Below are 17,559 nucleotides of genomic sequence, written 5' to 3'. Positions count from 1 at the left end.
CCACCCCATCCCCCTTATATTCCCCCACCCCCATATATCCCCCTCACCCCCATCCCCCTATATCCTCCCTACCCCCATATATACCTTCCCACCCCATCCCCTATATCCCCCCACCCCCATATCCCCCCTACCCCCATATATCCCCCCCCACCCCATCCCCCTATATCCCCCCTACCCCCAACACCAGCCCCTATATCCCCCCAACCCCATATCCCCAACCCCATATCCCCCTCCCCCCATACCCCCCTCCCCCATATCGCCCCACCCCCTCCCCCATATCGCCCCTCCCCCATATCGCCCCACCCCTCCCCCTCCCCCATATCGCCCCTCCCCCCCCCATATCGCCCCACCCTCTCCCCCTCCCCCTATATCGCCCAATCCCCATCCCCCCTATATCCCCCGCCCCCACTTTCCCCTCCCCCACTCGCGCTCTGACGGTTTAAGCGGAAGTTGTTGCCGGTGCGCGAGGCGGTCCCGCGATGACGTCACCCCGGGGGCGGGCCTGTACCCGGGAGGGAGACGGAGAGATGAGCAGGTGAGGGAGTCCGGGACCGGGAGGGGGTGGTGGGGATAAACCAGCGGGAACCGGGAGTAAAGCAGCGGCGGCAAGTCAGCGGCTTCACCGGGAACCTGGCCTCAGCTCCGCGGGCCCGGTAAACCCCCCGGTAAACACCGCCACCACCCCCCCCCCCCCCCTCCCCCTCGCAACCCCGCCGGCTCGGGTTCGGGCCGGATTTTGAGATGGGAGAAAAACAATTATCTCGGCGAAAAACGGCGGCTCCATCCCGCCCGAAACCGGCAATTCCGGCCCGGAATGGCCTGCCCTCTGCCCCCTCCCCCCCCCAATTCCCATTCCCCCTTCCCCCCCCCCCCCCCATGCCCACTTTGCCCCCCATTCCCTCCCCCCCATTCCCATCCCCACTTTGCCCCCTCCCCCCATTCCCATCCCCACTTTGCCCCCTCCCCCCATTCCCATCCCCACTTTGCCCCCTCCCCCCATTCCCATCCCCACTTTGCCCCCTCCCCCCCCATTCCCATCCCCACTTTGCCCCCTCCCCCCCATTCCCATCCCCACTTTGCCCCCTCCCCCCCATTCCCATCCCCACTTTGCCCCCTCCCCCCCATTCCCATCCCCACTTTGCCCCCTCCCCCCCATTCCCATCCCCACTCCCACTTTGCCCCCTCCCCCCCATTCCCATCCCCACTCCCACTTTGCCCCCTACCCCCCCATTCCCTCCTCCCCCCCCCCCCATTCCCAATCCCACTTTGCTTCCCCCCCCCACCCCCCATTCCCGCTTCATCTTTGCTACTTCATGTTTCCCCATGGGGCTGGAAAGGTGCTGCTATTATTATTATTATTATTTAGCAGATGCAGTTTCCCAAACCAGGCGTTAACCTCCTCATTTGCTCTTTTGAGGGTGACTAATTGCCACTTACTCTGTAGAGGGGTCGGGTCCCTCCTGGGTAACCTGCAGCATTGTTTGTGTCTCTCTCCTAATGTAATGAGGGGTTTGTACTGAAGCACCAGGGGGTGGGAGGAGGTCGGCCGAATAGCAGCTCTGACCTGTCCTGAATCTGGTATTAAATGTGTCTTTCTTTTTTCTTTCTCTTCAATAGTTTCTCATCAGTGTATGGGCTCCCCAGTGGGAGCCTCCCTTGTGCCGGCAGCCACTGGGTATTCCCCCCACTGAAACATCCTTTCTGCTTTGTGAAGTACCTTGGGATGTTTTTTTTTGTGTGTGCCACATTAAGGCGCTGTATAAATGCAAGTTGTTTCTCGTGCTAGCCTATTGAGTTGGGCAATGAGTGCAAATAAATGCACTCAGTGAATGAGTGGGATGGATGCTTTTGAGATCGAGTTGCTTGTGAATTGTGATCATCTGCATTAGTCCACTGTTACAATTTTAATTTAAAACGCTGATTTGAAGGTGGGCTTTCAAAATGATGTCTGATAGCTGCTTTTTCATTTACAACTTTTGCAAGAGCCAAGTCAGCAGCATTTGTTCAAAATTCAATGTTTTGCTATTAAAAATTATCCTATTCACCTCTTGAAGTACAGTAATGCAGATCACTGTTCATGACTATCCTTTTGCATGAATTCTTTCTTAAGTCCTAGTTTTGTAAGCATGCACCACCTGTGACTGGGCTGGTAACTTGTTTCTATGGTTGTCGTTTGCTGCCAAGATTTGAGTCCATGATCCAGTGGTGATTTTTTTCCATCTGTCTCCAATTTAAAGGGAAAGCTGGACGAATTGTTTTTAGGCATATGGTGATTAGAGTACAATATGCATTACCACTTGTGGCAGTTGAAGCCAGTGAGAACATTTAAGAGGGATCAGACACATGAAGAAAAAACTCAAAGCACATGGGGAAAGAGAAGGGAACTGGAATTAATCTGGATAATTCTGATTCAGTGGCATGCTGGGCCGAATGCACCGCTGTATTGAAATCACGGCATTGTGACTTAAACTTGTAGCTGGTAATGTTCCCATGCGCCTGCTGCCCTTGTTCTGCTAGGTAGTAGAGTTTGTAGGTTTGGAAGGTGCTGTCAAAGTAGCCTTGGTGAGTTGGTGCACTGCATCTTGTAGATGGTACAACACTGCTGCCACTGTATGTTGGTGGTGGAGGGAGTGAATGTTTAAGGTCGTGGATGTGGTGCCAGTTAAGCAGGCTGCTTTGTCCTGGATGGTGTTGAGCTTCTTGAGTATTGTTGGAGCTGCACTTGTTCAAGCAAGGGAGGAGTATTCCTTCATACTCCTGATTTGTGCCTTGTAGATGCTAGCTTTGAGAGTCAGGAGGTGAGTTACTTGCTGCAGAATTCCCATCTTCTGACCTACCTTTGCAGCCACAGAATTTATATGACTAGTCCAGTTAAGTTTCTGGTCACTGGTGGAGGATTCGGCGATGCTAATGCCATTGAATGTCAGAGGGACTCTCTTTAATTGGAGATGGTAATTTCCTTGCACTTGTGTTGCGTGAATATTAGGTTTAAGGGTTATGGGAAAATTGGGTTAGGCTGCAGATTAGCCAATGGTGGTACAGTTTTGGGGGATGGGGGTTCTTCCTATAAATCAGGTACATGGGAATGTGCCCTTCAATGCTGTAGTATCGTGTATTAGTTCCCCAACCTCATCTATCAGCAGTGCTCTTGGTCACTGTTGAGCTTTGTTCTGTCAGGTTTTTCCCCTCTAGTGGTCTCCCATTCAGCAAGGAAGTAGCTAACGTTGTGTCAGCAACACTCCATGGAAGCCAATTGTGCAGAGAAAATTGATCTCAAAATGGATGTTTTTGCCACTTGGGTTTCACTGAAGCATAATGAGTATGTGAAATATTCATACTTTATCCACTTTATCCATGACAGTACCCAGCAATTCAAAATCTATTTGTTGTTTTGAGACCATTTTGAGCTATATTACACTGGTGCTGGTGGCTAGCATGGTGGGGTGCAATTTGAGGGTGCGTTAAGTTACACAAGAAGTGTATTGACTTACCATATGCTGTAGGAGAAAAGTTAAGTAATCTGATTAAAGCTCTAGTTTTACAGAAAAAGGGTTACAAACACATATGTTTGTGTTTAATAAAAGATTGAAACTGACAAGCATATGGTATAGCTGGTATAATCAGTTCAGGAGCTCATTTTGGACTGTGCTGTTCCTGGCACTCTGAATTTAGGCATTAGAATGTCTTTTCAGTAGTTAACAAAACAAAATGATTTAGCAATTCTACTTCCTTGTCCTCCTCCTCCACCTGTCCAATGTCACTGGTATTTCACAAATCCTTTGTAATTACATTTTAAGCTATATTCAACTCAAATCCCCTCTACATACATAGGATATACTGTGCAGAAATAAGCCATTTGGTCCAACCAGTCCATGCTGGTGTTATGTTCTACTCAAGCCTCCCATCTTTTGTCACCTAAATCTACCTTTGTAACCCTCTATTCCTTTCTCCCTCATAAGCTTATCTAGCTTCCCCTTAAAAGCATCTATGCTAATCACTTCAATCACTGTGGTAGCAGGTTCCACATTTTTGCCAGTCTTTGGGTGAAGAAGTTTCTTGTTAGAGGAGCACCAAGAAACTGCTTAATTTTTATTCTCCCTATCTTGTTCCTTCCTCACACATATTTCAGAATTTTGTATCCTTTCTGTATAATACGTTCCCTACCCCTTCTTCACAAGGAAGTTGTGGTAAAGGATGGGTTAGACCTCAGCTAGATGATTGTTTTCAATTCTGGACACCACACGCTAGGAAGAATGCCAAGACCTTGGAGAAGGGGCAGCAGAGATTTATTCGAAATATTATCAAGGATGAGGGACTTCAGTTACATGGAGAGACTGGACAAGCTGGGAATCTTCTCCTTAGTTCAGAGAAGGCTAAGGGGAGGTATGGTAGAGATGTTCAAAATTATGAAGGGTTTTGTTAGAGTAGATAGGGAGAAACTGTTTCAGTTTCTGTGGCCTGAGGGTCTGTAACCAGAGAACACAGATTTAAAGTAATTGTCAGAAGAGTTAAAGGGAAGGTGAGAATTTTTTTTTTATCCAGCAAGTTATGATCTAGAGTGCACTGCCTGAAAGGGTGGTGGAAGCAGATTCAGTAATAACTTGCAAAAGGAAATTAGATAATACTTGGAGGAGAGAGAATTTTTAGGAAGGAGCAGTAATATGGGATGAAATAGAGAGCTCTGTCAAAGAGCTGGTACAGGCATGATGGGCTGATTGGCCTCTTTCTGTGCTGTATGATTCTACATTGATTTTACCTTCCAGTTTTGTTTCTGGGATAAGTGCATGCTAGATCAATTTAACAGTTGTCAAAACAAAGACTTGTCAATAAACTCAATGAATTCAAATTTTGAGAAGTCCTTCCTACCTTTTTTATTGGAATTTTATTAATAAAATAATGAGCCTGCAAAGCTTGAAGACAGGCATACTGGACCAGATGTTGCTGTTTAAGATAAACTAACAGTGAAGGTAACAGTGTTTGCTGTTATTTGTGTGTAAATCAGGCAGTGACTCCACAGGTCCAATTAAACACTGAAATCCTGAAGTTAGTGTGAGATGCGCTGCTCTTTCAGAAACTGAGGGGTTAATGGCAGCTTGCTGCCTGGCTCATCATTAAAATGCATTGAACAGTGTGAAGTTCCTGTACTTCTCAGGTTCAGCCTAAACTCCCCACAAAAAGTTAGGGCATGTGCATTCCAGCCTAAACATTGGACAGTGTGACAAATCTTAATTACTGCTAACCAGCCTCTCTGGCACTGAAAATTAACTTTTATGAGTGTGAATCCTCATTTCTTCAGCTTCTAATTACTGTAGGAAATTTTTTTTAAAAAATGGTTAAATAAAAAAAAACACTTTTCTGTTTCTTGCCCCCCCCCCACCCTCTATCTAATTTTTTTCTTCTATTTTGCAGTCTATACCTGATTTATTGAATTCACTATTTTAACTGACACTTCCTGGTTAAGTCACTGTGGTGCTCATTAATTATCCTTCAATGTGAATGATTAAAGAAATACACAATTGCTTGCCCTGTTCACACAGGCCACATATGCCCTGTGGCGAGTGCTGCATTTTTTGGGTAGATGACTGACAAGTTGCTGTGTGGGTAAGTACAACTCTAACGAACGACTGGCACTGTTTGTACGTTGCTCGGCAAACCAGCTGCTTACTGCTCAGCTGCAAGTGTAAGGATGGAATAAGCAGAAAGTAAAATAAACCCCTGTTCTGGGGACTTAATATATGCCTCTCCCTGATCATTGTCAATTAACCACTTCCTAATAATGATAGCAAAGATAGATAAGTAAGGACATGTTCATGTCCTCAACAAGCTGACTTCTGAACTTGCATTTCATGTCGGAAAGTGAAATTTTGATCTGTAGTTATTTGATTTCAAGTCTCAATCTTTCAGTTTGAAGGCTAGAGCAAGTGCCAAGCTAGTAGTTTGTATCTTTCCTATAATTGAGCTATTAATTGCATACATTTACAGCTACTTACCAAGTGCTCTGAGCTCATAAATCTAAGTAAGATGGTAAGCAGATTAATGCAACTCTGCAATGGTGCACTTCACCTAGTTGTGGTTTTTGTAGTAGGCAAGTGACGTGTTTGCTTGAATCAATTAATAGGCTTTTTCCATGTCATGTATCTGGTATCTAACCAGAGGCTTTAGGGTAAATGACATACAATAAGTTGAACCAGAGAAAATTGGATATTGCTGTGTGTGAATAAATTTCTTTCCATGGAACCCTGCTTTGTGCACTGTGGTAGTACGTTGCTATGGTGATGGGGAACAGGTTACTGGGGCTGCCTGTTTTAATTGTGGTTGAAAGGCGAATGCTTGAAGTAGTTAGTAATATCTGATGTGAATTTCTGGTAAGGAAGGAGCACTTTTTTTGGAAATGGGACTTTGCTACCTATTTGCTATCTCCATTAACTTTAAGCTGACAAATCTGGATGAAAGAATGCACCATTTTAACATTTTGAGAAAGGATAAGCTGAGTATTTCAGGTTAATTTATTACAAATTACAGCACCATGTTCCCCTATCTCATTTTATTTGGAATGTCCAAATGTATAAGAATAATAAGGATTATGCCAATGTGTCCCCATTTTGGAATTGCAAACCAAGGAAAGGGTTTGACCTCCAATGTTTGAATTGTATTTTTATCTGGAAACTTTTGTATAGATGATGTATAATTTCAATACTGGTTTTCTCATAAACTTACTCTCATAAACACCCAAGTGTGTTTAACTGGTCCAGCAGAGAATGCATTTTCATCCTGACTGGAGTTTCTCTTCCTTTTGGGCGAGAGAACCTTACTGCATGTAGGCAGACAGCACTCCCTCCTTGCAGTACCATGTCACTCCTGTGTGTGTGCAGAACAACAGTGTCTCTTGGAGAGAAATGTGACTTTGTTCTAAAGGTGGCCATTTTGTATTAAAGAAGATTTCAATTGGTTTGCAATCTGTCACGTATTTTCATTTCTTGTGATCTCAGCACAGGAACTTTGCAACACGCAGAAGATGGCAGCCAAATGTAAATATACTGTATGGGGAACCTAATAAATGTCTTAGTTAAAAATAAACAGACCCATAGTCTAAAGGGGATGAATTTGGATTACAACAACCACTTGTATTTACATAGCATCTTTAACATAATAAAATGCTTCACAGGAGTGTTACCAAACAAAATTTGACACCGAGCCACTTAGAGATTCAGGTCAGATCAAGCTTGGTCAAAGAAGTAGGTTTTAAGGAGTAAAGGACCAGCCCGAGGTACAGAGATGTAGGGGTGTAGGGTTGGTATTCCAGAGCTTGGGGCCTAGGCAACTGATGGCATTGCCATTAATGATGGAGCGATTAAAATCAGGGATGCTTAAGAGGCTAGAATTAGATGAGTGCAGATACCCTGGAGGGTTTTAGGGCTAGAGGAGATTATAGAGATGGGGAGAGGTGAGGCCATGGAGGAATTTGAAAACAGGGATGAGAATTTCAAAATAAAGATGTTGCTTGACCAGGAACCAATGTTGGTCGACGAGCATAGTCGGTGATAAGGGAGCAGGGCTTGGTGTGAGTTAAAAGACATGGGTATTTAGTATTATTAGAGTATGCAGTTCCATCCTTCCCAAAAACCTAGAGAATTTAACTTTTTAATTTTGACTAAAATGTGATCTTATTTCCTCTCTTCTAGCTCACCTGCACCAAGGATTGTTTATAATGGCAAACGAAACAATGGACCACGTTCTCCGACTAACACTGCACCACAAGAGATTTATACTCCAGCACATGAAGAAAATGTCAGATTTATACATGAAGGTACATTGGGATTGATGTGAAGAAAAAATAAAATTCTCATCCCTGTTTTCAAATTCCTCCATGGTCTCGCTCCTCCCCATCTCTATAATCTCCTCTAGCCCTAAAACCCTCCAAGATACCTGCACTCGTCTAATTCTAACCTCTTGAGCATCCCTGATTTTAATCCCAGACAGACAAACTTTCAATTACCTGGCACCTTTCACAACCACAGGACATCCCAAAGCGCTTTACAGCTAGTAAAGTATTTTTGAAGTTCAGTCACTGATATGATGCAGGAAATGTTGCAGTCAAATTGTGCACAGCAAGCCCCCACAAATAGCGATATGCAAATAAGATCATCTTTTTTTGTGATATTGATTGGAGGATAAACATTGGCCAGTATACTGTGGATAACTCCCCTCTTCTTCTTTGAAATAATGCCATAGGATCTTCTATATCCACCTGAGAATGTAGAAGGGGCCTCATTTTAACATCTCTTCTGAAAGACAGAACCTCCACCATTGTAATACCCCCTCAGTACTGGCACTGGAGTGTCAGCTTTGATTATTGCACTCAACTCCTGGAGTGGGTCTCGAACTCATGACCTTGTGACTCAGAGGTGAATAATGCTGCCGAGCTACAGCTCCTGGCACAGAATGGTCATACAATTATAATTCCACCAATGGTTGAATCTATATCTCGGCCTGAAGTTGTGATTTTGCTTTCCTTTGCCCACACGACCTCCCCCCCGGCTTATTTTATTTTTATCTATAGGCTGCTCCTTGGAAACATAATGTAAAATCACAGCTTCTGTTGTCACATGCATGCTGCCGATACCCAGCTCTACCTTACAACCACCTCTCTCAACTCGTCTACTGTGCTTGTCCAACGTCCAGTACTGGATGAGCAGAAATTCCCCCCAATTGAATATTGGGAAGATCAAAGCCTTTGCCTTCAGTCCCCACTACAAACTCTGTTCCCTAGCTACCACTCCATCCCTCTCCCTGGCAACTGCCTGAGGCTAAACCAGACTTTCACAACCTTGGTGGGCTTCTGACTGCACGTTTGCCTTATAACTAAGACCGCTTACTTCCACCTCCATGATGTTGTCCGACTCTACCCCAACTTCAGCTGAAAGCCTCATCCATCCCTTTGTTATCTCTAAACTTGACTATTCCAAAACACTTCTGGTTGGTCTCCCACATTCCATAAACTTGACATTTGCACATCCCCAATTTTATCTGCTGCACCTTTGGTGGCTATGACTTCAGTTGCAGAGGGCTTGAGCTCTGAAATTCCTTTGGTAAACCCCTCTGCCTCTCTACCTTTTTTCTTCTTTTAATATTACTCCTTAAAACCTGCCTCTTTAACCAAACTTTTGGCCATCTGTCCTAATATCTCCTTATGTGGCTGTGTTTTATAACACTATGGGACAGACGTTTTATTACGTTGAAGGCACTATGTAAATACAAGTTGTTGTTACCATTTCCTGGCTTTCTTTAAACTTCAAAAGCAAAGTTCGTTAACCAGAATTGTCAAATAACCTTAAGACGTTACGAAACTTGTCATTTATTAATTCTTGAAGAGGGTGCTGATCGTTCTCCATGTTTGACGCAATGGATCATCTTGATGTCAGTGTAGATACATGACACAATTTGGGTCCTTTCTTGGAGTGTGCTTTTTGGAATTCCTTAAGTTTGTGAGCAGCAGGTTTAATTTTACCATAGTAACTAGTAGTTGGGTTATTGACTTATGTGAACACTTAGGTTTTCTATTTAAAAAAGATTATCAGGTTTCTGATGAGGCTTGTGTGAGAAATAGTTATCACTGACCAGGCATGAAGTGGTGATAAACTGCAGTTTGAAAAGATTTCTGCTGTGCTAGGTGCAGCAAAATCATAAATCCATTCTTTCAAAGAGCAGCTGCAGTTTTTCAAGGTTTGGCACGTATAGGGCTCCTTCCCACTTCTGTGGTGTGGAGATTAAAATGAGAGCAGGAAGGGCCTAGGATTGTCCCACCAGAGAGGTAAATGAATGACTGCTACCATTGTTAAAGGCTTATGAGCAGTTGCCTGCACTCCTCTTCCGTCAGCCTTTGTGTGTGGCCTGGTTGTAAGTACTGGAAAGCAGATTTCCTTATTATCTACTAAAATTAAACATTTTAGTGCACTAATCCCTAGATAAAGTGGAGAGCCTTGTTCATTTGAATATTATAGGTGTAAATAAACAGGTCAACACTAATCATTTATTTTTGCTTAGGTATATATTTTGCTCTGACATATTTTCGAGCTAGTTCTCAGCAATCTGGTAACTACACTAGTTCCCTGCTGTCAAATCGGAGGCAATTACTTGTGCCCAGGTCTAAGCTAACATGCACACTGTTTCCCAACAGGATGTGGCTGCCTTTATTCTTGGATATCTGAATTTAAAACTACAGACATTTGAGTAAAATGTAAAGTTGTCTTTTTAATAGATAATCTGTGTTCTGATTGACTAGAGAATTGGTATTAATTTATGCCAAGATCCCATGTTGCTTGAATCTCTGCTTTAAAATCCTGCTAACAGTATCCTGTGGTTTCATCAACAATTGCCAATAATAAACTAACAGCTGGGACCTTTTGCTTTAATCTGCTTTTTGTCCTCTTTTATTATAAATTTAATGCAAAAGATTTGAAGATGTGCATATGAAATCATGAACATGAAACATATCAAGTTATGTTCTGGATGCATTACTGCAAAAAAAAAGTTTCACCTTCAGAGATCTGTTTTTACCCAGAATTTCAAGCAGATGTGTTTTGTGACACCTTTTTGAATTATCTTCTATTCATCAACTTTTGCATTCCAAGGGGTCTGCTTGGACTTTGAATGACTTCTGAGCTTGTAGTGCACCATTACAGCCTTATAATCTTACAGAGAGCCCTATGAAGTTACGTCGCCTGTACTTGTCTAAGACCCTTGGGGCTTTGATCACTTTTAAGCTTTGATGCTTTCTGATAAAGCATCTTTGTGCTTTGGAGCATCTTTTGCAAGCACAGCCAATACATTTTAGGTTGACAGATGTACTACTTTATTCCTCTGTTTTGTTTATATACCTCAGTTGAACAAAGATTAGTGATTAATAGTCCTGAAGCATGGAGCTGGGGCCCTGCCCTGGCAACACTGCTTCCCAACAGTGGAATTGTTTAACTCTATGAAGCAGCTGGCAGTTGTGGCTTCTCAATACACATCTTGGGGTTTCAGTGGTTACCCAGTGCAGAAAGTTGAACTTTGCCAAAGGAATGACCTTCCTGTTTGAAATTGTAGGCTCAGAATTATTGGTGGTGCAGGAATCCTACCGGACTGGCCCTTTAAAGTGAAAGCCTCACTTAAGTGGTTTTCATAATAAAACTTGACTATTCTTTAGCCAGGGCATTCTTTTAATGACATCCTCAGCTTGTAATCACAGGGTGAAGTAAGGCCACATCATTTTCAGTCAGATTTGAGACAAAAACAGTTGTAAGAGCTATTCTGTGGCTAGATCTCAGTTTAGGAAAATACATGACTGTTCTTGTAATTAGAAATGTTTAAATCTACAGAGTTGTGTACAGTTAGGCAGTGACTGTAGACAGGCAAAAGATCAAGACTTTCTGGGGTTTGTAAAATTAATCTGAAATACTTTTGCTGTGAACAAAAGCTCTTGTTCATCTTTTTAAAATTTGGGAAAATAAAGCTGAAGGAAGAAGGGAGGGTGGACAGAGTTTTACCGAAGGCTGACTCTTGTCTTACTCCAGTCTGATCTCTGATTCTGGTTTGCAGCTTGGCAGTGTGTGGAGCGAGAGCTGAGGAGCCAGATGTCAGGAAACGAACGAGGCCCTGTCCAGTACGTAGAGAAGAATCCAAATCCCAATCTGAACAGTGAGTAATGGATGTTTGAGGCTGGTGTGGGAGGTCAGAGGGGAAATCTGCCAACATAATTTAAAAGTCTTTTGGAAAAGCCACTTGTTTTTAAATTGCAAAAGCTTTTAGAAATTTTTTAATTCCTCTCCATTGGAGGATAAATAAGTTTTGAAGAGGGTATTTCAGTATTGGCAGGTAATATGGTGCAACAAAGATTATGTTATGAAAGATGCAAGTTACCTACTTGCACACTGCAGCAAAAGACCAGCATTTGTTTCAAGCTGAATTGTCTGTTTTCTCTATAGCGTGATAATTGTATGAATGTACCTGCTGCAGTTTAAATAAAATGTTTGGCTCCAGGTCATTGACTATAATCACCATCTTCAATATTCAATGGTCCTTATATATTAGGTAGCTGGATTGGAGATGGTTCCAGATAACATGCTGAATGACATTGAAATTGAGTCAGTGCTTTTTGGTAGACTTAGTAATCAAATACCTGGGCCACAATGCAGAGTAGTCGATGGCATTGTTGACCAACTTCCCTAGAACCCAAGGGATAGACGTGGTTGGGACTGGGATTCTTCACCTTTGACTTCAGACAACCAAGCAGACCAATTCCCTGAAGGGTGGAATGGTCCTAGCTGCAAACTCTTAGTCCTCTGTGCTAATAAGCCACGCATTTAAACTGGTTAAACCTAGCAGTATCTCCACATGCAGATTGGGAATCAGTTTTTACTTGTGGATTTCTGGAGGCTCTTAATCAGGCTTCTAAAACAAAAGGGAAGAATTGTGAATACTGGAACTCTGAATTATACTGAAGCTCAATAAGCTTCTGTGAGAGTGAGGACAGGTTATGATGAGCCGTATACACCTGAAAGATTATAAAACCTGTTCTTGTTACTTTACAGATACTGACCAACCCAAATAATTCCAGCATTTTTCTCTGGTTTCTACAAGTGTCATGCAGGGATGACTTAGACAAACAGATTATGTAGTCTAATTTCTTCAGGTTTTCTGAGCTGTTCAAGACACTTAAGTTCCAATTTCTTGTTGTACCTATTGGTAATTTACTTCAAAGTAATTTGACTGCTGTGTAGACAGGTTGGTGTTAAACTTTAACACTGACAGTGTGCAATTTGAATCTACGGATATTGTGAAAAATCTCTGTCCTCACACTAAAACAATTTCCTTGTTTTCTTTGCACAATGAGAGCTTTATATTTACAAATAGTAATTAACAATTTGACATCAGTACTTGCACTGCCTCAAGTTGTGCGCTCAAATTTTGTGAACACTTGGATTTTCACTGCTGGTTTCCAACATTTTAATTAAAAAATACATCAAAGCAGCTTTTAAAACTAGCACTTCTATCTTATCACCATTTGACCCCTGTCTGCCTCTCTGCGATATTTAATTCAGATCCAGTTTATTTTTTCCCCTTTGCTAGATGTAGATCAGAGATAGGGTGGTGGATTTTTGTTTTCCGAGTATATCAGTAGATAATCTGTATTCTTTCTTTGATCAGCTTTGAATGAGTATCTCGTAAAGGGCAACCTACATGGCAGCAAAGATAACGAGGAAAATGCAACTGTTGACAAATCTAAAATAAAGACCGAAAAGCTATATTTTGAGTTTTCGTTGCAACACAATCCTTGTGCCTCTCGCTCCCCTTTCTCAGGCTACATAAGTTATCCAAAGCCTCTCGCATGCCTCCTGCCCTGCCCCATACTCTGCTTATTCCTGTTGCCCGTCCTGTCGCTTCCCCTGCCACGCGTCCCGCATTCCACCCGCCCCCACCCCTGCCACCTCACCCACCCCCACCCCCGCCACCTCATCCGCCACCTCACCCGCACCCACCCCCGCCACCTCACCCGCTCCCGCACCCACCCCCGCCACCTCACCCGCTCCCGCACCCACCCCCGCCACCTCACCCGCTCCCGCACCCACCCCCGCCACCTCACCCGCTCCCGCACCCACCCCCGCCACCTCACCCGCTCCCGCACCCACCCCCGCCACCTCACCCGCTCCCGCACCCACCCCCGCCACCTCACCCGCTCCCGCACCCACCCCCGCCACCTCACCCGCTCCCGCACCCACCCCCGCCACCTCACCCGCTCCCGCACCCACCCCCGCCACCTCACCCGCTCCCGCACCCACCCCCGCCACCTCACCCGCTCCCGCACCCACCCCCGCCACCTCACCCACCCCCACCCCCGCCACCTCACCCGCTCCCGCACCCACCCCCGCCACCTCACCCGCTCCCGCACCCACCCCCGCCACCTCCCCCACCCCCGCCACCTCACCCACCCCCACCCCCGCCACCTCACCCACCCCCACCCCCGCCACCTCACCCACCCCCACCCCCGCCACCTCACCCGCTCCCGCACCCACCCCCACCCCCGCCACCTCACCCGCTCCCGCACCCACCCCCACCCCCGCCACCTCACCCGCTCCCGCACCCACCCCCACCCCCGCCACCTCACCCGCTCCCGCACCCACCCCACCCCCGCCACCTCACCCGCTCCCGCACCCACCCCACCCCCGCCACCTCACCCGCTCCCGCACCCACCCCCGCCACCTCACCCGCTCCCGCACCCACCCCCGCCACCTCACCCGCTCCCGCACCCACCCCCGCCACCTCACCCGCTCCCGCACCCACCCCCGCCACCTCACCCGCTCCCGCACCCACCCCCGCCACCTCACCCGCTCCCGCACCCACCCCCGCCACCTCACCCGCTCCCGCACCCACCCCCGCCACCTCACCCGCTCCCGCACCCACCCCCGCCACCTCACCCGCTCCCGCACCCACCCCCGCCACCTCACCCGCTCCCGCACCCACCCCCGCCACCTCACCCGCTCCCGCACCCACCCCCGCCACCTCACCCGCTCCCGCACCCACCCCCGCCACCTCACCCGCTCCCGCACCCACCCCCGCCACCTCACCCGCTCCCGCACCCACCCCCGCCACCTCACCCGCTCCCGCACCCACCCCCGCCACCTCACACTCACCCGCTCCCGCACCCAGCCCCGCCACCTCACCCGCTCCCGCACCCACCCCCACCTCGCAAACACGTACACACACGCACAGTACCTCTCTCTGGCGCATATGCACCCTGCACCATGTGCACAAGCACATCACACGCACAGTTACTATTGGTTAAACACAGTCCAGGCTCTAAGTCAGTCTATTTGCTTTTCAGATTTCACACCCGTCGACTTGAGTGATTTAAAGAAGAGGGGTGTGTCAGATGCTAAGAAGTCTTAAGGGCTGTTTTTGGCTGGATTTGATCTTTCCTTCAACATCCTCAGGAGCTTCCTTTTGAAGTTTGTTTTCTTTGATCTCTGGCTGGAGAGGAATCCAGAGCCGACCCACTTTCTTCCACCAGAATGGATGTCCTGTCAGTTACCTTTAACTGACCTGAGGATGCATGCAGTCAGCATGTGTAAAAAAAAACCGAACGTTTGTAGATGGTGCTAATTTTAACTGATTTATTTTCCATCTGTTTCTTCTCCATTTCTGTCAAGAGCTGTGCTCCATTTGACATGTTATGGCCGCAATTCAGACTCTTTTCTGCCTTGAGGAGTGTAATGCCCTCAGGAGGCACGTTTTCGGAAACTCTTCACACTGGGCTCAGATTGTAAGTTTTCTCCGTCATTTTCTTGGCATCAGCAACCAAACACGATCTTCTGGATAGTCTTGTTCAGAAATGTTGGGTTGGGAGGGGACAAAAAAAAAATTTAGCCCATTGAATGATGCAGAAACCTCAATGACTAAGATTTGTTTGTTTAAAATTACCATTCCCATAGCTAGAGGTTGAGATCAGATTTGGTGAAACATTCTATTTGACTTGCACTGTATGCAGCCAGTACTCATGTGGGAAAACTAAAAGCCCATGCTGAATGATTGGACTAGAAGCAGTGAGCTGTGTGATGGGATCATAAACTGCTTTCTGTATACAGGCCACGAGTTTGAGTCATTTTAGGTTTGTATTCCAGATAAACTTCCAGCTTTCAAATGAGTCTTTCACTATTTTTAAAATGGGATGGGTTGGGGGGTTGCGGGGGTGCGGTGGGAGTGGGGGGTAAGAATAATGTGTTTTTTTAAATAAAGAATTGTATTTCTATGCTCTGGTTTTCTCCACAATGTATGATGATAATTGTCAGGTTGGGTGGGAGGGAATGCAGACTTCAGGCTGTGGTTGGCCAGCGGATTTAGATGTCTGAAATCGTCACCACCTCCTCTGGCCTGGTGCTGTGTGTTCTTCAGCCATCGTTGATAAAGTGGCAGATCTCATACTGAATGTGACAGTGGACTGCTTAGAAACCTGGACTTCTCCCAGGAATCATCCAGCTTTCCAAACTGTGGGCGACTTTCATACAGTGCAAGTCTTTTTGCCAGAATCTAAGCTTCCAAAGTAGATTTTGTTCATCCCTTTCCTTCAGCAGCTGCATCCTGGGCAAGAAAGGGTTAAGCGTTGTAACCATCACTGTGAGACGTAACTTTTTACTAATGTTGGCAACTTGTTTAATTGATGAGAAAGGATGTTTGAGTCTGTACTCCATTGAGGTATGGACACGTCACACTCGAGAGCTAGAAGGATTGTATTCGTCAGAGGAATTGTACAATTTCGTGAACTTCCTGATGCATAAGTGGGGAAGTGTTGTAAATAAAACTTGACTTCATTTATGAGTCTGATGTTTCTGTCTGTTGTCCAATTCCTATTTGTGTGAATGTTCCAGACAATGTAGCAAAACAATTTAAATAAACTCAAAGCTGGGATGTACAACAAATAGAACAGAGTTATCAGACTATCAACATCCTGGGGTTACCATTGACCGGAAACAGAACTGGACCATCCATATAAATACTGTGGCTACAAGAGAAGATCAGAAGCTGGGAATTCTGTGGCAAGTGACTCATCTCCTGACTCCCCAAAGCCTGTCCATCATCTACAAGGCTCAAGTCAGGAGTATGCTCCACTTGCCTTGATGAGTGCAGCTCCAACACTCAAGAAGCTCACCATCATTCAGGACAAAGCAGCAGTCCTGCTTGATTGGTACCCTATCCACCGCCTTAAACATTCACTCCCTCCACCACAGAGGTACAGTGTGTCCCATCTACACGATGCACTTTGGCAACTCAGCAAGGCTTCTTTGGCAGCACCTTCCAAACCCCTGACCTCTAAACCTAGAAGGACCAGGGCAGCAGATAGATGGGAACACCACCAACTGCAAGTTCCCCTCCAAGCCCCACACCATCCATACTCGGAAATATATCGCCATCCCTTCACTATTGCTGGGTTGAAATCCTGGAACTCCCTTCCAGCAGTGCTGTGGGTGTACCTACACCACATGGACTGCAGCGGTTCAAGAAGGCAGCTCACCATCACCTTCTCAAGGGCAATTAGTGATGGGCAACATATGCTGGCCTAGCCAGAGACACCCACATCCTGTGAAAGAATAAATAAAAGAAAACTGTAAATGTTATGCTAGAGGATTTCTAACACGTGGAGTCAGGCTATAGTGATCATTTCTTAGCAGACAGAATGACACAATCCTAACCCATTTTCAGTGCTCATGGAGATGACCACAGGTATATTTTCAATAGCGAGAGGAGGACAGGAAATAACATGGAGTTGATTGGCAGGTTGAAGGCGCACCAGGCTTGCAAGAACTATGTGGGTATTTTAATGTTTTTTCTTACATAACCTCCTTGCTTTTGTTCCCCTTTCAATAAAGCCTAGGATGCTGTCTGCTTTATTAATCGTGCCCCCAATACCTTCTCTCACTTTCTTTCCCCTTTTGGGGGATATTTGGGAGGCGGTGGAAGGGTTCCCAGGCTCTTTATCAGCCCGTTGAACCGCATCGTGAACATTCTTTCCGGGGCAACAGGCCC

At 45.8% G+C, this 17,559-nt stretch overlaps 1 protein-coding gene across 1 annotated transcript; it reads left to right on the top strand.

Annotated features, from left to right (window-relative positions):
• Positions 1-398: 398 nt before the first annotated feature.
• On the top strand, positions 399-15,712 carry mcrip1 (MAPK regulated corepressor interacting protein 1). Its single transcript, XM_041217132.1, has 4 exons — positions 399-535; positions 7,683-7,807; positions 11,581-11,679; positions 14,864-15,712. Exons 1-4 carry the CDS (start codon positions 480-482, stop codon positions 14,926-14,928), a joined length of 345 nt encoding a protein of 114 aa, XP_041073066.1. The 5' UTR covers positions 399-479; the 3' UTR covers positions 14,929-15,712.
• Positions 15,713-17,559: the final 1,847 nt, after the last annotated feature.

The sequence above is a fragment of the Carcharodon carcharias genome, chromosome 22 (genome assembly GCF_017639515.1).
Source record: "Carcharodon carcharias isolate sCarCar2 chromosome 22, sCarCar2.pri, whole genome shotgun sequence".
Classification (NCBI taxonomy): Eukaryota; Metazoa; Chordata; class Chondrichthyes; order Lamniformes; family Lamnidae; genus Carcharodon; species Carcharodon carcharias.
The sequence above is the reverse complement of the archived record's forward strand: the minus strand, read 5'-3'. Positions and strand labels throughout refer to the sequence as shown.

What these genes read in the sequence shown, in the direction of transcription:
- mcrip1 (XM_041217132.1), top strand. Translation starts at nt 480, where the DNA reads ATGACGTCACCCCGGGGGCGGGCCTGTACCCGGGAGGGAGACGGAGAG. An exon ending in TGTCAGATTTATACATGAAG is followed by an intron (nt 7,808 to 11,580) that starts GTACATTGGGAT and finishes TCTGGTTTGCAG; the next exon opens with CTTGGCAGTGTGTGGAGCGA. An exon ending in TCCAAATCCCAATCTGAACA is followed by an intron (nt 11,680 to 14,863) that starts GTGAGTAATGGA and finishes TTTGCTTTTCAG; the next exon opens with ATTTCACACCCGTCGACTTG.